General features: G+C 47.7%; 1 protein-coding gene across 2 annotated transcripts in view; it reads right to left on the reverse strand.

The window, feature by feature from the left end:
* LOC131281379 (probable G-protein coupled receptor Mth-like 1) overlaps positions 1-22,743 on the reverse strand; it is a 135,006-nt gene extending 112,263 nt beyond the window's left edge. For both annotated transcript variants that reach the window (XM_058310708.1, XM_058310707.1), the window contains exons 1-2: positions 21,520-22,743; positions 20,204-20,420 (exon numbers count right to left, since the gene is read on the reverse strand). In XM_058310708.1, coding sequence (XP_058166691.1) covers positions 20,204-20,420; positions 21,520-22,308 — 1,006 coding nt within the window. In that variant the 5' untranslated portion in view covers positions 22,309-22,743. The remainder of the gene's footprint in view (positions 1-20,203; positions 20,421-21,519) is intronic.
* Between the last annotated feature and the right edge of the window lie 1,538 nt (positions 22,744-24,281).

The following is a 24,281-nucleotide window of genomic DNA, read 5'->3' on the forward strand; positions in this document are numbered from 1 at the left end:
AATGTGAATGGTGCGACCAAAGTGGTTGTTTTTCCCGGCTGATGTTAGCGCAAAACAAGAAAAAACCAACGAACGATTTTCCCTTCGTAGGATGGGGCGAGAAGTGCCAGTGAAAAATGAATCGATTCTCGGAAAGTTGGCTAGAAGAGGGGGTGGTGCAGCATGATTTAATTACACCGATAAGACTTACTTGACGCCGACGTCGGTAAGAACTTCGCCAATGGCGGACCGAAACGATGGCGCCATTCGAGAGTGTCCCGGGTCTGGTTCATGTCTGGCGCGTGATTCTTTGATCTTTTTCTATGTGTGTATGGTTTTTTTTTTGTTGCGTTATTTGACTTCAAGTGAAGCCTCTCAGACAACGCGCGGGCGGCCTCTGTCCGTTTGAAAGCAGATTGCGATTTGCGCTGGATCCGGGTTTTTTTTTTACTATTTCGTGTCGAGATAACCCTGATGGGTGTTTATGTGTGTGTGCCTGTTAAGTGCAAATTGCAAACAAATTCCACCGGAAGTGAATCGTCCGCACGCGATGGAAGGAATTCAAACACACACACGGAAAATTGCAAAGTTTGAATATAACAATCTGCCCAGCCATTTTTATAAACGACACGGGACGGTGTTTGTGGAGGCGAAATTGTTGCTGAACACGCAAACATAAAGTCATAATGGCAAGCCCGGGAAGGGAAGTGAGAGTTGCCCGATGGAAAAGATAGTGGGACAATTCAAGCGAGAGTGAAAGGAGTTTTGGCAACCATAAAAATTAGAGTCCAACAAAATCATGCCATCCGAAAATCTAATTTTACAATCAGCAAAATTCATTGAAACTCTTATTAAAGTTTGTAATCTACCCATCGATCAACGTCAGGGGTCAATCCAAAATCGAAACACTAAATAGCACTATTGACATCACAAATGGAAAAGGGAACACTGCAAAACATCCGAGGTGAAAAATCAATTTTCAACCGCCTAACGCCAACTGTTTCGGCGGGGAAAACCCGGCTGCAGATACCGATTTCCAATAAACGGGCGATACGCCCGTGTCGTTACAAGGAATTACCAGGCATCAGTTCCGGGTGGCTGGAGGATTCATGAATGTAAAGTGGAAAGTGGGACATGAAAAAAAAAAAAACGACAACGACCAACCGTGACTGACTGACTGGCGGCATGAACTTTATCGCTGCACTGAATCGCTTCCGGCCAACTGTCACGCCTCGCCTTTGACTGACGTTTGTAAAAATATTGTCACTATGGTGTCGTTAAAAAAATACTTCAACCCCTGGGCGGATTTCCCGCTTGCATTTCCCTTAAAACCACTCCCAACGAGCGAGAGAAAAGGATGCGGTGGAATACAAAAAAAAAAGAACCGGGAAAAGCTAGCGATGCCTGCTTTGATCATCCGCGAATTGGAAAATGACTTTTCGTATCAAATGGAACGCCGATTCCGCGGGAAACGGGCTGCTTGGATGATGGGGGAAAACGCAATTTTCTATCTCTCTGATCATTCGCCTACACCAAGTTTAGTTTTATCCCCCTTCCCAACCTCCACCCACAACCGCCCCCGCAGTCGTTCTCGTTTCCATTTTCCACTCAAATGCACAGCTGCGATGCCAAACGATGCAATACAAAAAGCTCCAGACTCCCACGCGGCGGTCCTGGCTGGGAGGAGGTTGGAATGGGGCGGGAAAGCTTATTTTCCATTTCGCTGGCCGATACAGCGTGCTCTGGCGGCCACGGCGTGGTCACATTTTCCTGCACAACACACACCAGAAGTCCAAATCCGGATGTGCCGTCCGTTTCGGTGAAAGTCGCGCAACGACGACAGAACCCGCTTCCAATAATACGATAATAATGTAGATTAAGGAAAGGGAAGCTCTCTCTAGCGTGCCCTATTCATGCGCGCGGGAGGGAAATAAAAATTTCATTCGATTTTCCCACCTTTCGATAACGAGCAACGAGAGTTCGAGTTTGGCTTTCGAAAACCTTCCCTAAGCTTCCCTTCAATTCAGCCGTTGCTTATCGGTAGCTTTTTCGCCGATATATGGTGGACCTATTTTACTCCCGATTTTCCGCGTCCGCAACATCGGCAGCACGGGATAAAGCCGACTTTGCTATGGAGCTCTCAAAAGTAGTCTTTCACCCGTTCTCCCTCGAGTGCACTGTGGGGACAAACAAAGCCGTAGTGGCTCGGGAAAAAGCCAGGGAAATGTTGTTATCATCCGTGGCCCACGCCAAAACCAAAAAAATAACTCTTTCCCAACCTTGATCTACCCTTCTCTCCTCCACACAGTGCTTCAACAACTTTCCGAGCAGAGATAGGTAAAGGCTAGGAGGACACGCCGACCATTCAATGAAATGAAAGTTTTGTTGTTGTCCCGGACAACGATCAAGGTGTGGCTTCTTGTGCTGCTTTCGTTCAGTTCCAGTCGAAAAGGAAATGGTTCGCAACGACGAACGACGACAAACACACACGGGGACAGGTCGGGATCGTTAAAGAACGCCCAACGTTCGGAACGGACCGGGAGTGGATCCATTACAGTTAGCAACGAAATAGCATCTGCAGCACAATAAATAACGTGCAATTAAACTGATAATTAATTAGGAATGTCTTTAAACAGTTTAATGGAAGCATAAATTACAGATAAGAGATGCTCGGTTGAAGTTCGTTTTTTTTTCGGTAGACGGTTGTTTGAATCCGACTAAAAAATAATCACATTTCAAATTGAATTGATTATTCAATAAAAGTGAAAAACACGCTTGCCATAATTTATACTTATCACGTTCGAATGTAATCTTTGCACGTTGAACTGTAATTGAGAACTCACTTTACCGGGACGGGCTTTCGTGAACGAACCTAACGGTGTCTGTAGTATCGGGCAATGAAATTTCGGACGTGGTACCATGTTTTTTCGACCATTACCATTACCCTCCTCCCCCGTCCCTTCCGGAAGTGGCGATGGACATCGAACGAAAATCAAGTGTTCTTTCTTCTCCTTCTCCGAAAAACACGTCGTTGTCGTCGTCGTCCGTCGAACGAGTACGTGTTGTTTTGGTGTGCTTATGATCATCAACCAGCTTACGATGCACCCCGGCGATGCAAGCACAGGTGAATGCAATGCGATGTCGATGGAACCGGAAGACATAAATACCGAGCGGGGGAAAAGGGATAAAGGGAGGTACATAATCTGCAAACAGAGCGTCCGGGATGCGAGCAAAGATTCATCGCCGAATCGGTGGATTTTTCATGCTGGTAGTTTCGGGTTTGGGGCGTACATCCTCTTTATCAACCTGCCCTTTCCTCCTCCATTTTACCGAAAAACATCGAGGAAGAAAATAAAACATGATCGAGGCATGTTGTCTTGTGTGAGATAAAGTTCGGCGGGAAAGCGCCATGGCAACACATCACGTCCCTTTTCCACCAACGTTTTCCCGACAAAACAAACACACACACATACAACTCCGAACCACGCACGCGAACTTTTACCTCCCGATGGCCATCGAAGCGACGCGGAAAAACGTATCGATGCATGAAGAAAAGATAAATAAAGGCGAACTTTCGCGTACGCCGCGGCGGAACGACGTTCGACATGCTCGCCCTCGAAAAGTGTCGTCGATTATGTTCCCTGGTCCGGAATCGAAATCGTTGCCTTTTGTATGCATCTCCACACGCCACACGAATCTCCCACACCCCCCGCTCCCGACGTGGTTTCTGCAGCGAATTTATTCTCCTCCTTCTTCTGCCATGCGCCATTCTTTGATCAAAAGAGAACTCCAACGACGGCCCTTTTTTTTGTTTTCGGAAGTTGGGAGATCCCCCTTATTTGGCGGTAGTCTATGTTTAGAGCGTTTGTTTTTGCAAATGCACAGAGGCCGGATTAGAAACCGTTCAAAACTCATGATGCTACCAGCAGATTCCGGTTTTCTAATCAGATGCTTTCACGTTTGGTCGACGATCCCTTCCCGAAAATTTTATTGACTTATTGCACAGCCCCGGGGGGTGGTGGCAAAACAAGCGCCCTTAAAACCCTCACACTTCCTTACCAAGCTCCCTTGCGTACAACGGCGTTATTTGATACCAGCATAAATTAGCATAAAGGCGCTCAACCGTTCGAGACGATAAAAACGGCATCGGCGGGCTCATTTCATGCACTGATACCGAACGATTGATGATAATCTAATTTAACGCGTTGCACGCGACAGTATTGCGGACGGAAAACACTACCAGCTATGAATCCTAATTAGACTCTTATGAATCGGGGAAAAATGGTATCAAAAGTAGCATCAAGCGAAACGCTTTTTTGTATATTTTAAAAAATGAAGATGGAAGGTAAAACAAGTTAAAAGAGTTCGCACACGAAGCCAAGTTCAACAATGATCTGTTTGGTAGAATTGAAAACGCATAAAATCACGTAACATTCGCTTGGACAACAAGCAGTCGTTCCCTTCCCTTTCCTGTAACCCGATCGTCCTCCAAAAACGTTTCACAAATCAAAACGAAACCTACAGCGCCAAAGAAAACATCTTTGGACAGCGCCACGATGGTCGGCGCACACTTTTGGTATCCTCATTAACTGTTGCCAAAAGTGAGTAGTTTACGAAACGGCACGAAAAAAAATAACAACGGCTCTACTCTGCGAACAACGTTGGGTGTGTGTTCCGTTGGGTTTTTTTTACTCCACGCCACAAATGATTGCTAGCTGTTGATGTTCCCTTGAGCTCTGGGACTGGAGCCAACCTCGAACGCTTTATGCAGCGGACCCCAAAAATAGACCTTAGCAAAAAAACGAAGAAGAGGAAATAAAAAGTCCAACCCCACCTCGAAAGAAAGAAAAAACAACACGCCTCCCAATTTAAGCCAACCTTCCATAATCATATGGTAGCGCAAAAATATGCTGCTTTCCCCTAATTTCGGCTTCACTCCGCCGTCTAGCCGTCTCCGGGGAAGTCGGGGAGTGGCGGGGTGGAAGGTTTGAAAATGTTTGCAACCTTCCTTCCATTCGTCCGTTGCATAGGCTACACACTAGCGCAGCATAATTAGCGGTTCCATGCAAGCGGCAAGAAACATAGAAGCGTCCATAGAAGGGTTGAAGCCAGCAAACTGGAGTTTGATGCATGAACCCGTCTGGGATCATCGTAGGTTAATATGGTGGTGGCAAATGGCAAGGCAAAAAAAAACAGGAACTTCCCCACCCGAAAGGGTTGTTGAAAAATGGTTCCGGCAAATTCGGACTGAACTCCCATCGGTCCGTTTTTACAATCTCACTGCATTCACCTTTCTCATAAGCGTGTAATTTAAGACTGTTCAAACTGTTTGATAGTTGAAGCCATGGTAAACAGCTCCCAATCTTGGACTTGGGAAAGCTGGTGGATCAAATTAGAATGGAAATGGATAATCTCAACAAGTCTGCAACGAAAAACCCCTCCTCCAAACCAAAACGGAATAAATATTGCAAGGCCAAGCAGTAAGCAATAAGAGAAAGAATCAGCTCATAATAAACCATATCTCAGGCTCCAAAACAAAACAAAAAATAACCCACCGCGTCGGAGTGCGCCAATAAAACAATCCGAAACACGAGAAAACTCCACTTCACTTCCGAAGCCGTACAATTTTGCGGTAGTTTTTCCCCGTTCCTCTGCATCCTCTTTGCGGAGTTGGAAAAGTCCGGTTACGCCGTCCGTTGAGACTTTCGAGTGCCAAAACTTGCTGGATCAACCACCGTCGACTTCGTCTCCCCATGGTCCATCCCCCGGGGTGTAAGCTGTAGTGTTGGGAAATGGGATCCGGATAAGATTCTGGGACTCACTCAAATCTGGAAGCCTCAAGGTACAGATCTATAAGGAATCCACATCGCGAATCCAGAATCAGAACCTTTGAGATCCAGTAGTTGGATCAATCTGGACTTGATCTCAAATCCGGAGTCCTCAAGGTAGAGATCTATAAGGAATTCACATCCCGAATCCAGAATCAGATCCTTTGGTATCCAGCAGTTGGATCAATCTGGACTTGATCCCAAATCCGAAGTCCTCAAGGTAGAGATCTATTAGGAATCCACATCCCGAATCCAGAATCAGATACTTTGGGATCCAGCAGTTGGATCAATCCGGACTTGATACCAAATTCGAAAGGCTCAAGGTACAGATCTATAAGGAATTTACATTCAGAATCCAGAATTCAGATTCTTTGGGATCCAGATCTAGAGTCCAGAATCAGATTCCTTACGATCCAGAGCTAATGTTCTGATTCAGAATCGGATTGAGTCCCGGCCTCGAATCGGATTTACGCACCACTAGTAAGCAGGCCGTAATGAATGCCCAGAGTTCCGAAAAATATGCCGTTTCGGTGCATAACTTTTCCACCCGCGAACGAAAGCGAATCGAAACGGAACCGAACTGCGAAGCTGACTGGGCAACATATGATAGCTTCTTGACGGGGTTGGGAACCGGATATGAGGCGGCCTTCAACCTCCCCGGCGTCGAACGGGACCAGCAGCCGTCGAATGGACGAACAAAACAGGCAGACAGACAGACAAACAAACAGACAGCTAGCGGATGGACGATGGATGCTCCATGTTGCGGGTTGTATTTAACGGAAACAACTCATGAGTCACCAGAAACACGGCGCGTCAACGAGTAACGGACCCCGGACCATTGGACGAACGGGGGCGCTTGCGGTCACACTGCCGTAAAAGGTCCCGGTTCTGGGTTGGCAATCTTTATGCGGTTCCGCAGCATATAAAATGTGCAATCCGGAAAAGCCATTCCCGCTCGTGCTCGGGTGGCGGTTACGGTGGTTATTACCCACACTAGACTTTTTTGTTTGAACATACGGTAAAGTTTCAGTAGAACCACCGACTTCGCTTTCCCCTACCATAAATGAGTCCTCACCCGTCGAAAGGGCCGAGTGTTTTATGATTGAATCGACAATTTTCCAGTTCCATCGGAGAGTTTGCACTGATTATGCGACCGAGTGAACGATGGAGTGGCGGAATTCGGATGGAAAATTAGTCGATTGTGTGAGTCCAAATGAGTTGGGATTGACGCGCCCAAAAATCCGGATAAGCTCAAATTAGTAACTGTGAAATGAATTCAACGATTAGGTGCGTACGGTGCATATCTCCTCTATGCTTTTTTCTGTACGAATGGAAATAAAAAAAACAAAACTAGGCAACAGTACGGTTATTCGATTTGCCTCTTCCATTCCTCTCGGCGGGTCGATTGAAGCTGGTTGAGCTGATTATTTGTAGATCGCTCCTCCTCCCTCCTATCTTTGCCCTCCAGCAACTCCCACCTTTAGAGGGGCGGTAAATTAGGACGAGAAAATGTGAACGAACAAAACCCAATCCCGCCGAGGTCCGCAAGCGGTCGAGTTGATACTTCAATGAATGTGTTTTATGCACGATTTTTGCAGCACCCAAAGCCGACGGTGAGGCGAGAAAAAAGCAGTTCCGCGACCGATTCGCCAGGCCGCGCAAAATTCGTTAATTATCCGCGCGGTTTGAATCGACGGGCGATAATGGGCTTTTTCCGGGTTAAAAACGTTCATCCCCGACCGGTTTGTGCATGCCCAAAATCTCCACCATTCCGTTCGCAATGCAATTCGACACAATACAGAGCCCGCCCCCGGACACATTCCCGCAGGCACCGGAACTGGGGTTTCTCTTTCCTGTCCCAACCCTCAACCCCCCTCCCCCCTTGTGGGTGTGGTTGTGGTGCAAATATTTGGAAAATTTCCATTTCACAATCCCAACGGCGGCGCGTTGATGATGATGAGGCTTTTTCCAGTGAACATGATTTTGTGAAACCTTAAAACCGTTTATAATACCGCAACTACTGCTGCCTTCCGTGGTATTTTACAAAAGGATAATTGTTCTCTGAAAAACGGGAACGGCTCACACTTCATCAAACGCTTTGTTTATAACCAAACTCAATCACCGAGCACGAGCTAAACCATAAAGCATAATTTTCGACATACATTCAAGCTCTACGCAGCAAACAAACGAAAAAAAAACTGCAGCCCTACGCAAATCGTTTATTCAGCGTCGCGCGAGCCCTTGTTTAAATTAATAAATTTACTCCACTTTTCATCAGTTCATTCATTGGATGTTTGCTTTTTGGTTTTTTTTGTTTTGCATCGCAACCAACATGAATTATTTTACAAAACCCCCAGCAAGTCTGACATTCCGTTTGATGTGGTCATATGTTGTGCCCGGGTGAGTTGGGTCCACAACATAACTAGCTCAGAACCAGGCAGCTTTCGCTCGTTTTTTCACAAAGAAAAAAATACCTCAAAACCGTGTAGGTTGGTTTTTTGTATGTCGATCCTTTTTGTTTAATTCCGCCGAAAGCAAACAAACTCAAACCAACCAAAGCCTCCACTCGGACGCTCAATAGTTAATGAGTGTTTATGCAACGCGTCTGTAGGTGATTGAAGGGAGTGAAAATTCGCAACCCGGAACAGCTCTGTTGGGTCTACGAAATAAAGAAAGCTTTTTTTTTTACATCGATGTTTAATATTTAATCAAATTTCTGAATTTTTAAAGCCAGACAGCGATATGCGTAAAAAGTGGTTTAATATTTTGGAATCGTAAAAACAACCACAAAACTACAAAAACCGAGCCATAGATGAAGAGACGAGTCCGGGAAAAAAAGTGGCACATATTTGCCAAAAAGCGTTAGTGCCGAAAACATACTCCCAAATGGTTTCATATGGTTCTTTACCTTTCGCGGGTGGCGCACCGAAACAAAGCACACGCCCGACACCAACGCACACAGCAGAAGCCCGAAGTGCCGGCTTCCATATGAGCCCTTGGTCGGCACCATGAGTATGCCATCATCATAATTTTCATCCAACGGATCATCGGCGCGCTAAAAAATACGACCCAAAGGCTAAAGCCGGCGCGCTCGCGTCGGCGGATCCCTTTAAACGATCGGCCATAAAAATGAACCGTGATTTTCGTTTCCACCAACACGGCGGCGTCGGATGGCAACAACTGGTATGGTGGTGGTGGAGAATATTCGGCCGGAATACGGCAGCGCGCGTTGTTTATGCTATGTTTATTATTTCATAAAATAAAATGCCATCTTTTTATAAACACTTGCCACTGGCCGGGGTTCCGTTCGGCAGATATTACTCTTCGGAAGCATAAGGCCGCCATCGCGATTCGCAAGCGAATGCCAAACGATGCAAAATGGAAGATAAATTCAACGCGTATAGCCTTTAAATCGGATATCGAATGAATTTACCTTCACGGTTACGTGAGATCGTTACAAATTCCCCCCCGCCACCCACTTTTTGTTATGTTTTCGTGCACTATTTCCATCCACCCCTTTTGGGACGTTTAAGTATGCCATTTATACCGCCTCGCCGAGCGCTCCGTTTTTGCAAATAATGTCATGAAAAAACCTGAAACGCCGAGCTGCACACAATGCACGATTGCATTTCACTTTTGCAACACTCAATTTAACAATGCGAAAATGTGTTTTCCCTCACCTCCCCACGGGATGAACGGTGGAAGTGGGGGGGAGGATGGGGGGAGGGGGTTGGGCAAATTGCCTAAAACAATTGTTTCACCCTTTGCACCGACCCGCGATGCCCCTCAGTCCGGAAAAGTGTGCCGAAAATTGGGAGCATGTCTCGTCGCTGGGGTTCGAAACAACACAAACACTTACAACAAACAGCGACCGAAAGGGCGAGACACGCGCGCTCGGAAGGGCTTTAACAATGTGTACAACAAAGAAGAGCTACAAGCACGAAAAATAAAACAACAAACACGCACGCACACCCCCTCACTCGTGAACGAGCTTTTCCTTCGTCTGCGCTTCGACGGGTTTGGGATAATTTTCCTACTCAATGGTGTACAAGCCTTTTCGAGTTGGCACCTTTTGCGTCGGCGAACGTTTAGCCCCACCGCGGTCCCTCCCCCTCCCTCCCCTCTCCCAGTTCGCGTGTGGCCAGCATGAAAACGCAAACGCTATTTACAAAAACCCCGACAGCCGACGATTCGATGGGCTGAGAAGTGCACTTTCGGACGGCTCGCAGACTGCACTCATCTTGTGATGTGATGTGATGTGGTTTTTCGAGTGGCAATATGCTGAAGGTGAGGAGGACGAAAGGAAAAAGGAACCACCCACCGTCATGCACACGTCGATCAAATGGGTGATTTTTACTTTATTTCCTTTTTATGCTTTTTCAACCAACCCGTTGCATCTAATGCAGGAACAAAGGTGATTTTTCGCGACTATGTTTAGCACCAAGTAGTTCGCTGTCAAGGGGGGGAAAAGGCGTGGAAAATGTTTGTTGCAAAAATGGAATCCAAACAACAAAATCGATCGTACGCCAAATGCATTTCCTTTCAGCCGGGGAAAAAAAGGAAGACTTACGATGGCGCAAAATGCATCCCGAGAGCGTCTGCACATGACGGCGAATAAGTGGAAACAATTTTCGATGCTACATTTTCAACAAGAACCCCTTCTCCCCCGTTCCGCCCCCTGGGACCGTACCGCAGCAAGCGAGCTATTAATAAAAGCCTGCTCGGTTCAACAAATGCATCGTGCTGCGGAACATATGGTGTTTCCTGGGGAGGGTAATGTGGGGAAACACGAGCGGGCGACGAGATATGTTAGCCAATAATTAATGTCTCACACCTTGCAGCGTCCGGACAAGCGCTACAAATCCGCTCCAGACAGCTCCTCACCTTCGTGTCCCTTTCCTCAGTTCGGTTTTCCCCCCCATTGGGGTCTTAAAGGATCGAACCTAAAAAGGGAATATGGAACGAGCCTCGGAGAGTCGGGGTCAATATTGCACATTGGTTTAAAGGTCCGCCATTTTATCGCCAACCAGAATGGTCATTTTCCTGGTGCCCACCGGAAGCCCTGGATAATTAATTCTAGGAGGTTCGACACGCGGGGACGCGATTGGGAAATCGGTGCAAAAATTAGTCGCAAACGACCACCGAAAACCCTCCATCCGCCGCAGAGACCGCACACCACGTGGACGATTAATTTCGTACCTCTCGAAACAGCGGGAAAATGGCGTGAATTTTCCGCTCCCGGGACAGAAAGGAGAACCCTGCATAGCCCGCTGGTGTTGTTCGCCTCGTGTACTCTCATTAGTGTTGATTGCACTTACAACGACATCATTACACCGGTCCAGCTACCGGCATCGAACTTCTGGCGTAACAATGCCACTAGAACTCGGCTCAAACTCCACGGACATCGGAAAAGTGAGAGAGAGAGGCGCGAAAAGTTTGTCCAAACGACATCGGAATCAATTAACAGCGGGAAAACGAAACGCGTAGGGACTATGGGGCTTGGTTTGCCGGATGCATCCTCCTCCGGTTCTAAATTCACCTCAGCTTTCCCCGCTCCCTTGCGCTCGGTGGTTTTCCATGACGCGATCAGTATAATTCTCCAACCCGGTCCTCCTCGGTCTAACGAATGGCCAGCTTTGGGGGGGCGAAAAAAGGAACAACGGGTGGTGGTGTCATAGTCAATATTGACACCAATCGAGGAAATGGGAACAATGACACACACCGACACACACTAACGCAGAATAGAGGCGGGTCGGTTCGCGAAAGGCACCCGTTTCTAAGCCCCCGGATTCGTCGTTGCATAAAACGACCGTATCCGAGTGCAGCTCGCCCAGAAGCATCTTTCATCGACTAAACAAACCCACCCAGGGGCCACTAACCGAGACAAACACACACACACACGCACATACAGACGGCGAGAACCTGGGTGTGAAAAGATCACTTTTGCTAATTGCAATTTACTGACCGCGTGTGGGCGTCTGTTTCCATCCCTGCGAGCTCTCGGTCCGGTTGATGCACTTTGCTTAGCACTGGGGAGTCGAGGAAATGGGTAGAATGTGATGGGTAGGAAACTAGCACGTCAACACACACCGAAAGTTGAGGGAATGTAAAAACTCTGCATTACAAATTTAAATGAAATAGACTGAGACAATTTTTAAGTCTTTAAGGAATGATTTAAATTTCGTTACATCTCCCCCCTTTGCGAGTAGTGATGGGTAAATACGACAAAAAACCGGAACCGCTCCCGAATGACTCCACCAATATCGGAAGCGGCTCCGAAAGGTAGGTGCAATACTCCGAGCTTGGAACCGTCCGCAGCCGTTGGAGCCGTCCGGAGACGTACGGAGCCGTCCGGAGCTGTCCGGAGTCGTCCGGAGCCGTCCGGAGCCGTCCGGAGTCGTCCGGAGCCGTCCGGAGTCGTCCGGAGTCGTTTGGAGTCGTTCGGAGACGTCTGGAGCCGTCCGGAGCCGTCCGGAATCGTCCGGAGTCGTCTGGAGTCGTCCGGAGCCGTACGGAGCTGGCTTTGGCTACCAACTAGCGGCTCGGGACAGTTCCAGATGCCTCCGGACGGCTCCAGACGGAATCGTGGGTTTTACTAAGCCGGAATCGGAGTCGGTTTAAAGATGTTCGGAAGCGGTTCCGGGCGGTGGGTGCAGTTCCGAGAACCCATCACTAGTTGCGAGTCTCAGAGCATGCCGGAAAAAGAATAAATTGCATTTTTCCAAACCCGAAAGGAAAGGGACAAGGGGGAACGAGAAAATCTAAAGGAAGGGAAACTCCTACCCGGAAAAACACAAACTGTCATGATTGCTAGTAACGAACAAATCGCAACCATATATTACAAGCCGACCTACGAGACACGTTACATCAGACCCCGTCAATTTGGCTCGTGACATTTGCACACCCCTCTTTCACCCCCGTTAACCCCCCACCCTAACATCTTTGATGTCCAACCCTTGCGATGTCGGGCCAATCATTACACGGGGACGACTTCACTTCTGTGCGGAAAAAAGGGAAATGTGTGCATCCCGTTGTCATAACCGTTGTCGCAACCAACCCGAGAAATGCGAGGGTGGGATGGGTGGTGGGTGATGATGCGTAGCGAATCTTTTCCATTGCTTGTCTTCCTTACCTCTCCACCCGATTCTCGCATACCGAACGAACTTCTTCCGATCACGGATCATAAATTTTCCAAATTACAATCGACTCTCGCTGGATTCGGTTTGCTGAATTCCTCCCCCATAAATCAACACCCATTACAAATCGGGGGGGAAGAAATTTGCAAACCTTGTGCACTCTTTCCGAGTCGGGGAAAAATAGGGAAATGCTATGCGCAACGAGTTGGTGGTGGGATATCTCGAGTGAAAACCGATACTTCTCTCCATACGGACTGCCTCAACTTTCTAGCTTAAAACGATGCCCTTGATGCCCATTCCCTTTTAGCATAACAATTCGCGTGGCTGCACAAATTACCATCACAACCGCACGGGAGTCAACCTGCCTGCCCGACTAAGTAAAGGGGGCTTACGAGAGCGAATGATATTCCAACACGGCGCACCAAACCGTAAAATTAAACTAAATCCCTCAATCCCGAGCGCATCGAGACTTTTCCTACCCTTTTGGCCGAGCGAAAGGAAAACCTCGCCCGCATCGAATGTCCTTCCTGTTCAAACGACCCCTCCCTTCTGACTGATTCGCTTCGTGGTATTTATTAAAACTTCTCCCGAACGACGGCCTTCAAGACGACTGCATAGCGAAGGTGGAAACTTAGGGTGTCGCCCTCGGGCCGAAAAAAGGGACACACAGCGCTCAAAGTTACACTAGATTTGATTTTAATTTTAAACTTAAATTACAAACCATCCAATGGTTGTTTTCCCTACGGTGAAAACCGGTAAACGTGTGCGCGCGCGAAATATTCCCAATTCGTTCTGGGGCCGCTTGATTAATGGTGGACGACTTCGTCTCGAAATTCTAATAAACTTTGAACTTCCCGCACTGAGGCCACGGACGTCACGGGGGAAGCAAATTGAACGACGTCCACCACGTACGCAAAAGTTTCATAAATTGCTGACAGAAGCCAGCAGCAACATGTTTAAACGCAGCTTGTGTTTCACCTAAAGAATAGAAAAAAAACTCTCCAAAATCGACGCCCCCCAAAACAGACGATCCGGATGGCAGATGGTATTAATGAAGTTTGTTACATTTTAATGCCTCTGCGTCATGAAGAACGTGCCAAAGGGAGCACATCGCTTACGTTGAGAGAAATTATTAATTATTGGATAGTGACTTTACATTTCCTTGCGATGACGATGTCGTGAGCAAGCACATTTGAGGCGTACTGATTTGTCGTGGGATCGATAAAAATAGAGTAATATAATTAAACAATGTTAAAGAAGTATTATAAATCGGAAACCTATATCTATACGATCTAGCTTTTATTAATTGGATAAACAAAACAAGCAAGTTTCAAACAGTTCTCAACATCAAAAGGGATCTACAGCAAATCACTACGAATTGATGACGGAACGTAACAGTTTTGACAGATTCGTGCTCCTTTTTCTGCTTCCCGAGGAAAACAAATCGTTCTGTTTCCGACAGCTTTCCCCATTGCCAGGATGAGGAAAATGTAGGGAGCAACAGATTATGAATATCAAAAGAAAATCACTGCCCATGAATATTTTTCGCATAATCCCTAACGAAATGGATTCCATCAGAGCGAAGGATGGATGGGTTTTGCTTTTTCCTGGACGAAACCGAAAGGAACGAGGAGGAAGCAACATAAAACATATTTACATTTTTTCTGATTCATTTCCTCCCGCTCGGAGGAACGTTTTTTCCGGCGGGAAAGAAAAACCAGGAAGGAACTGAAATCCATCGATGCCTAACCATCCGTTACTACAACTGTTTGAATTTTTCTTTCACTGGTTCAGGGGTTCAGCGTAAAAAAAAACCATCCACCACCCCCTAACAAAATAGCAACTTAGGGCATCTTTTCCATTAAAAAATGACGCTCGCTCCGGAGGATGAACCTTCCGCCCTTTCGATTGGCTTCGGAGGCGTTCGTTCGTTCGAAATCGTTTTAGTTTTTTCCTTTCCGTTGGAGCAATTTTCAATTTCCTCCCAAAATCCTTACATTTGCAGAAGGCTATTGCTCACCCCCCCGGGCTAGAGCGTAACGCACCCTTTGTGCGGTTCCCCGGCTAAAATGGAGCCGTCAGAAACAGACCAGGCTTACCTTTTTTCCTTAACTCGAGCTCGGAACGTTAATCTAGACGGAGTGTCCATTTCTGGTGGGTAAAAAACCCATTAGACAACCTTCGGTAGGATCTCCTCCGCATCCAAGCATAAGCAAAACCGCCGGGGCACAGAGGGTTAGACATCACGGGTCGGGATCCTCTACACCATGACCAAAAGTGCAGTGAAGTGCAAACGCAAAAAAAAGTGTACGCACGCCAACATCCGAACCGAAATCAATTTATTTATCAAACGCAGAGATGGAGTGGGAACAAGTGGGCAGCGTCCTATCAAACCCACAGAGGCCGTTTGATTTACAGAGACTCCCGAAAAAAAGTCGGAAGGTGGAGGCTCGTCCAGTTAAGCGCTCTGAACCGGAAGCCGGTTCGGAGATTCGGTAATAATACGTTATTTATGTCCAACTCCGCGTTTGGAATCGATTGGTTTCGTTTGCATCGGCGTCGTCGTCATCGCGACAGGCCTTCGGTTCCACTTTCGGTGGACTTTCGAGGACCATCGAGGAACGCCAGCTTCCTTTCCCAGACCGGAACAAACAACTGCATCGAACGCCGGTTCCCGGAATGCGGCGGACATATCTCATTGTCGTCCATCATTGCCAGATTTTACCGCAGGATGCGGTTTGCGGCTTTGCGGCCACCCTCACAGTCGCCCTTGGATACTACGCCGGAAAACCACACACAACCCATCTGCAAGAATAAGGAACACACACACACACGCGCGGGAGCGGACAAATGCATCCGAGTGTCCTTCGGCATCTTGGCGCCGGGCGACAACCCATAATTTCTCTCTTATCTTTCCCACTGTGTGCTCCAAGGGCTTGTGTGTGTGTGAGGGCTTGCCAACGTAGGCCAGTGGAAACGACAACTTTCGGTAATTATACCAAAGTTTGATTGCTACTATTATTACTCGCCCCTTCTCTCGGTCTCGGTGGTTTATTGTTATCACTGACCGATGGTTTTGGCTGTTGCTTCTGGCTCTCAATACTAAAGTCATCCAGCATTCTGGCAATGTGGTGGGATGGGCATGCAGGACAATCCAAAAGCCGCTTCACGGAAACGCCGAAACTTCAAACCACCCTTCCCGCCACGTGCCGCCGTGGAAAACTCAAACGCCACTTACACCGGGATGAAAAGGAAAACGCCGCACGCTCGAGGGGTTTGGCTTGTCCAGCCTTGGCTTGTAGGCTTACACGCATGAGTGTGTGAGTGTGGACGAATGCTTCGAATCCTACTCGAGATGGCAAAGTAAACAACCAATTTCGCAAACAACGAAACAGACCCCAGCGAAGCGGGAAAGTGCTGGGAAAGCATCCTCCCGCCCGACGATTTTCTCGATCGATGACACGTGCTTCTAATGGCCGGTTAGAAGACGAACGTGTTGCGGTACTTCTCTGCAAACGCATCGAGAACAACGATCAAACGGTGTGAGACTGGTGCTTCTGCTCGGCACAATATTGGCCTTGGAAATTATCGAAAACCCGATGTCGATAGCGCGCGCTGGGCGTTGAAGTACTAATAAAATATATCAGTAGTCGGACATTACGAAGGGCATGCAAGAACTAGACCGGAAGGCCCCTGAGGATGAGATATAATACCATGGAGACCGTTATTTACTCTGTGGCTTCGGCAATCATATTTATTCGATTACAAGTTTGTCGAAAACAAGAAGGTAACGGCTGGAAACAGGTGTGAATATAGATGATAAACATAAACACAGGTATCCTGTGTAGGGCAGAGACAAATAAGTTATAGCTATCATGTCTATGACGCACATCTGGTTCAAACCGTAGCTTCCTTGGATTACAGACTAACTTTGTAGGAACATTTATTTGAAGCGCGATGAACAATTTTGCATGAACCAAAATGGCGTCAAATACAACACCCACACTATGGACTTCCTTTTCCCAAACGATTACACCCTTATGAAAATTTGTGTAATTCCCTCGCCCTAACTTAAATTTTATCCATAAGTGATGGCATTCAATTTCCCCACACCTCCCCCCTGGAAAAACGAAGCTAATCGCCGGCCATCGCTGGGAAATTAATTTCATTTAGGCCTTTTAGCACCCCTTTGGCACCCCTCCCAGAACCCGGTGGAAAATGCGTTGCCGTTTTCCATTTTTCAAACCACGCGCGTTCGCAAAACGAGAGTTCCACATGGGAGATTAATGTTATTGCCAATGACGTCGGTGGCCCCGAAGGGAGGAAATTGCATCCGGGTTGGTGGTACACTCGTTTTAATTCTACAAACAAATGACCACCACATGGTAGCAAATTCACCCCTCTTACATACACAACAACACAGTCTAGGGGATGCGAGAGGTGATGATGGTATTTTACTTAACGTTATTACGGAACCCCCACCAGAAACACCTAAAAATACCACCCTCGCTTAGGCAACAGAGATATCTGGACTTTTGGAGCCCTCTCCCTCGGACTGGAAAGGATACAGTATTTCGGTATTGGCTGTTGCAATGACATTCCCCACAGTCGACATTCGGGAAAAGGATCAAAAATGAAGCCTGCAATTTCCGCCTTCTTCATCCAGATTTGCAACATAAATTAAAGAATTCAATTTATGATGTACTCTTGCCTAAGCTGAACTGCTACTGCCTATCTGCATTCACTCAGCTCAGTTCCGCAGATTTGGGTAGAAAATGCCACTTTAGGGAATGAATGCGGAATCCTTCCCAACATCGCATCCAACCGTCAACCGACCGAGGAAATCTAAACTGATGTCCCCCTAAACGGTAAGGTACTCGCTCGTTTACAGCCTTCGCTCGAAGGTCCTTCTCCAATTCACAATTTCACTACCACCCAAGGCCAGGACGTACCACCAGGCGACGAGGATGATCCGGTAAAATGATTGCAGTGATTTAGATTACATCGTCGGTCCGTCCGGACTCCGGACGACTAAACCGGAAACGTCCGGGAAACGATGTGAGATTTTGGAGAGAGATTTGGAGCCGCCCAAATGTAACCTCCTGTGCAAGCTGCAAGGAACTGGGAAATTGAAACGGGATGCTGCTCGCTACGTGGACCGTCGAAGGCGAAGAAGGGAGTATTAAATCGCTTGCAACAACATTAAATAGTAAGAACTACATTGGGCCCGACTTACTCTCGCCCCTCGGTTTTCGGTAAACTTTACCAGCCAAACTTTCCGACGAGGACGAAGTCATGCTATTCAATTTTCATGCTGCAGAAAAGGACGAAAGGAACCGATGGGCAGAGTGGAGGGATTTCAGGATGGGATCACTGCACCGTGCAATAAAATGTTCGATAAATCTTCTCCGGATGAACGAAACTCGGATGGATGGATGGATGGCGCTCGGTTCGAAAGCGGATCGATGGATGGTGGGTATCATTGGTTACTTTGTCATTCAAATTAAATACAAACACAGAGGATTGATTTAATTTGAGATGAACGGAAATAAGCCAACTAAAAGAACCCCCTCTTTTACCTCAGCATGTCATGAGAAAAGATCTCACCGCTTGGACAAAGTCAGAGAATCGAAGTTTGTTTAAAATAAAGCGTGCCATTCCGCTTCAGCTCCGAACATTGGTCATCTAATTTATAGACAAAACTACCTCAAGTAACATTGTCCGACAAAGGCAACGTCCAACGGGTGGGAGTGGCCGGAAGATTACAATAAATGTCGGAAGTCTGCATTTAACTTCATCCACTGGCTTGATTCGCAGTAAATTCTTCTCGCAAGGCACGTCTTAGAGCATTCCAAACCAAACTTGCACACAGCTCAGTGGCTCACCGGAATGGCAACAAATCTCACTGACGGACCAGTGCCCGAAATGGACCATAAATCCATCTAAATTCCATCCCACATCGCCTTACCTTGGCCTCCGCAAGAAACGAGCAACAGGGTTGGGGAGACGAGAAGAAATCGTTTTCAAAATATTTCTCCAACCGAGCTCCGCTTTCGCAGAAGAGACTCGAGAACCGAGAGGTTCGCCTGCGGCATAATCCTATCAGCAGATATCTATAATTTATGAACAGTTTCACCTTTCGGGAAGAGTTTCGGGGGGCGCGCTCGTGTGCGAAATATTTGACCATCCCCTGGAGTCGCAAGGACTTACGTAGTGGTCATTCCCCGGGGACCGGTTGTTTTCCAAGTTTTGTACCATTTTACAATCACAAATAAACCATCCAAGCACCTCTTCCCATGTTCAATCCTTTCGGGCACAACAACCGAAAGAAAGTAGATTAATGCACATAAAGCCCGTAAAGCTGTCCTACGTGTACGCATAATAGTAATCGCCAGAGTACCTCCACGTAGAGGCCGCTTTTGGAAACAAATTTAGTATGAATCCCCAAAACGGTGGTGTGGTCACAATTTTCCCGCTTCTTCCGCACCATCCATTATTTCGCCTATTCACACTTGTTTCCCGGGGAAGGATTTATTCCCAGCGTCGTTCCTTCGTAGCAAAACGATGCACTCAAGCATGCACTAATAGAGAACAAAATACTTGGACAACATCATCATCCTCGTCGTCGTTGTTGTTATGCTTGGTCCTTATAGCTCGGTCCGAGATAAGAGAGCGCACTTTGTGTGGCTTCTTTAAATCATAAATTATCATCACTTAATTCCTCCCCGTCCTGAGTATCGTCCTGGGGGGAAGGATCGTGTGGTCCCCGTCGCCTTTCACCAGCGAAACCGAAAGCGGAAACGGCCGATCGTCTAAGCTTGAACGGTTTCCGAGGCATGCGAAAAACACATAATAAGATCTTAATTATAGATAACCTTCTTCATAACTGTGTGTGCGCCTCTCTCGGCCGGTCGTTCCTGGCATGTCGTTGGACGTCCTCCCAGGAAACACTCGTTGCCCGCACCCTTTGCCCCCCGCGGTTCCGAGGGGAGCGATAGTAAAACAATCGTTTCCATTCTGAGGACAGAGAATTCGATTCACGTTCACCTCCTGGTTACGCCTTGTGTTTACCAAAAGCCGAGGCCTATCTACGATGCAGGAAGACATTGCAGGCATGTGGGAGGGGGGACACCATTGCATAATTGCATAATTTGAGCCCCACTTTCCCTTTTCCCAGATCGGGATCTACGGCAGAAAATCTGAGCGAAACGCACAATCGCGCATTAAGAGGAACTAGAACCGAAGCGACTAGCGACTTACCTATCATCGTGCAGGCCGGACCGGTGATGGAGTTGCCGGAGAGTTGAGTGATGGCCAGCAGCAGATCGCCCACCAGCAGGCAGGCCACGTAGTGCGTCTGGCAGCGCCAGTGCAGCACGTGGTGTTGCGACGGCACGAGCAGTCCGGTGGCCAGCGTTGCCGCCAGGAAGATGGTCGAAATGAGTAGACCCGCCGAATACAGCGCCAGTCGACCGTCCTGCAGATGGAGAGGGAGGGAGAACGGGTGAGAAAGGTTTAATTAACACCGTCATTACAGGAGGATAAGCAGCAGCCGGACCGAAGCCTGTTTGCTTTTCAAGCAATCTGATTATTTATTCGACGTGCTAGTTGTACGGTTTACGACTCCAGAGGAAAACTGTAGCACCTCCGCCGCACAACGGAAGAGATAACATGGGGGTTTTGGTTCTAATCTACATTTTATGATAGCGATACAATTTATGATACCAGCTTTCACTTTCGTTGTCTGCACGGAAGCAGAAAAGCGATACAACGAAAGTAAGGTATCCTGAGGGAAAAAAGCAATATTACGGTAGCAATTCACCATGTTCTGATTGAACTTTTTCATATTGTACGTTCGTATTGTTTGCATATTGCTTTCATGGATCGATTGTTGGTTCGTCTTTCTATTTTCGTCCTAGAATATTGGAATGGTTTTGGTTTGCGAACAACAAAACAAAAAACCAGATGAAACCACTCCAAATTCAAGTTTGCAATATCGCATCCTCATCATTTTTATTTCCCCACCGGGAGGGCGAGACGACCGGAAAACACGGAAGAGGGGAAAACGAATATTGCGAATGTTATGAAAATCATCGTCATTATTACAAGTAGCAAAACAGGGTCCGGGTCCGAGGAAAATCCAGCACGGAAACTCTCTCATCTCCCCTTTCAATAATCGCACACTCATTCCTGAATCAATCTCGGTGCATTCGTCTCTCCCTTCTTTTCAAGACAATCGTTATCGTAAGGGCGGAAAGGGCCCCCGGTCAACGAAGGGGAAAAACACATTTCAGCAGAGATAAAAATCATGGTAAAATGGTGGTGACTTCAAACTCAATCACTCTTAACTTCGACAACAACTACGCCGGGAGGATGGTGATGATGTGGAAAATTTAACATCACGCACCCTCGAACCGAGGAGAGGAGTTCGTTCATAGGCTCACTCCTGTCATCGGAGCTCGGCCGAGGGTGTCAAATGGAAATTGATTTTCCCAGTTGAAGAAGAAGGAATTTAATTTCGTTGCATACAGTCCCTTGGTAACTTGATCCGGTCCGTTTAGGGTGTCTTCCCTTACCTGCTTGGCGATGGGCACCGAGGCCGGCTGGAAGTGCTCGGAGCAGGTGAACACGTACACCTTCCGATCGTCGTCCCGCAAGTGCTCGAGACAGAACTCGCCCGAGGCGAAAATCTTCCCGGAGTCGGTGGTCACCGAACCGGTCTGCTCCTGAAGCCGCGTCTCGTCGAACACGCCGGCGATCGCGTGCTCCTTGCAGGCCGGAAACCCGTAGCTCAGCTCCACGTACGGTGAGTGGATGATGCGCGAATCGAACAGCTCGTGGCCCCGCGCCAACTTCGAGCACGTCCGGTTGCCCTTGTCGTAGGCAAAGTTCGTCCCGCAGCATCGCAACACCACGCTCGTCTTCTCCGGCGCCTGCAGCGAGTCCATCTGGGCATCGACGGCCGGGCACACCAGAGCCACCCGCTCATCGATACAGTAGTCCGCAACCGGCACCAGGACGTGCTTTTGGTCGAGGAACAGCGATCCGTTGCCCATCAGCGTCACCAGGCTGACCTCGTGCACGGTGGGGATGGCGCAGCCCGCCGGTAGTTGCTGTTCGGCGAACTTCATGAACGGTGGCGAAGCCCCGCGATCCTTAAAGAGCTGCCCTTTGCCCGGCAGGAAGATCTTGGGCACCCATTTTGCGATCCCTCCGGCCACGCACACCCGATCGGTCGCGTTGTAGTACTCGCCCAGTCGACAGCATTTGTTGATGAGCACCTCCTGCGGGCGGGTGCCAGCCTGCGAGGAGGGAAGGACCACGCACAGGGCCACGATCGCGACCAGCGAAACTAGGCCGTTCATTTTTGGTCAAAGCTTGTTTTTATTTCCACCCGTTGGGACGCTCCGATATGTGGCTCGTCTTGTTGTCGTTTCCTGTCGTTTGCTTCACTTTTCTTATGTTAAAGGCGGTTTTTCTTCTCCTCTTTCTTTTTGCTCACTCGCGATTGGACGGACAATTACCTCTTTCTTTTTTCACGCACTTCCCCGTTTGGGTAGCTTCACTTTTCCACTTCACATTCTTCACCGAATGGCACAGATCACGATGAAATCGGACGAGCGCAGGAACGCAACCAACTGTGCATCATCTCCATCGCCATCACCATAACGCACATGTATTTCCTCCACCCGTTTTTCTTTTCTTTTCTATCGCTTCTCGATCGTCGATCGACTTATGCTGCGTCGACCGACTTCACTACGCTCGTCACTCTTTTTTTCCTGCGCTGTTTGTTTTTCCTATTTTTTTTATATTCCTAACACAGCACCACAATTGTGTCTCGATCTTGTGGACCGATGGACTGCGATGTTAAGAGGGACACGCTTCCTTGCGTGCGATTTTCTTCCGACGATCGCCGGTGTCGTGATTCATACGACGTTGACCTAGGAAAATAAGAGGAGAGGGGAGGGCACGGGAGGGATTGGTTGTGATGATGATCTAGATGGCAGGAACACGAACACGGACAGAAATAGAAGACAGTCGGGGTTGCACCTAGTGTTTGCCGGAACCCTCCGTGTTGCTTTCTGTGGCGCGAAAACCGATGACACTGCGATATAAGACGCGGCCTTTCGTTCCGTTACCGCCAATGCTGAAAGAAAAAAGAGACGAGATACAAAAAGAAAGCGCGACATAAATACACGGAATGTAATAAACAATAGAGCACGCGAGAATAGTTGGAAGAAGCTAAGGGTTGGGTTTTCTCGCGGAGCACAGACTCGGCGTAATTCGAACCCGGCTCAGCAAAACGCACGTAGGATTTGGCGCGCGCCTTTGCGTCGGCGGATTTTTCTTATGCACGAGCCGAACCGACCCTCACGGCTGCAGTGTACGAAATGCACGTACGTACGGCCCGTTGCACCGCGATGCATTTCGCAACGGACGAACGGATGCGCACCGTGGCAGTGTGTGAAAGCAGTTGTTGTGGCGTACAATTAGCACAAACCGAACGGGATGGAGAGAGAGAAGTGCCGGGAAGCGAACACTGTTCGGGAAGATCGTTTGCGCATGTCCGATCGAGCTAAACGTTAGTACAAACAGTACGAAGATTTGCTTGCAAAGTGTTCTTGTGAACCATACAATAACTATGCTTATTTTAAGTTAATTCATGACAAAGAACTACATGGTTTTTATCATATTTACAACATTATAATGTACCTTTCGTTATCTGTTTTGATGATTCCCCCCAATCAATTTGATGGCAGGCTATAGCGATCATCGAGTGATCGATAAATAAATCGTCCCCACAAGCGATTCCAAATCACGCCATTTACATTTTCCACCTGTGCAAGGAAAAGGATACCAATCCTTTCACATAAAGGTCAACGTTGTTTGCTCAAGGCATCGTTTCGCCATAAATTTGATAACCGCTCTTCTTAAACCTCATATTTATTCCATATTCTCCATTAGCGTGGTTTGACGAAAAATTAACTAATAATAATACGGTTTCCCCCCACGAAGGGGGAAATGGTGGGTAATTGGTTCGAAAGCCATATAATTATAATCCCTCTCCATATGCGTTCCACCATTATCGGACGCTATAAAAGTAAAATTCCAATTTCGTGCGCCACGCTCCCTTCGAAGGGGCTTTCGACAAGAATCAGGACCATGTTCTCGATCTCGAACGATCAGCGGAAAAGAGAAGGATGAGCGTACGGCAAGGAGCGGCCAAGGAATGTGAAGATAGTGACAAAATGAAAGCTGCTTCCCAGGACCTCCGTGTGGCGAGCCACTTGGAATCGTTAGCGATCATTAAATCGGATCGGATCACAACCGTGCGACC

Source organism: Anopheles ziemanni, chromosome 2, assembly GCF_943734765.1.
Source record: "Anopheles ziemanni chromosome 2, idAnoZiCoDA_A2_x.2, whole genome shotgun sequence".
Classification (NCBI taxonomy): domain Eukaryota; kingdom Metazoa; phylum Arthropoda; class Insecta; order Diptera; family Culicidae; genus Anopheles; species Anopheles ziemanni.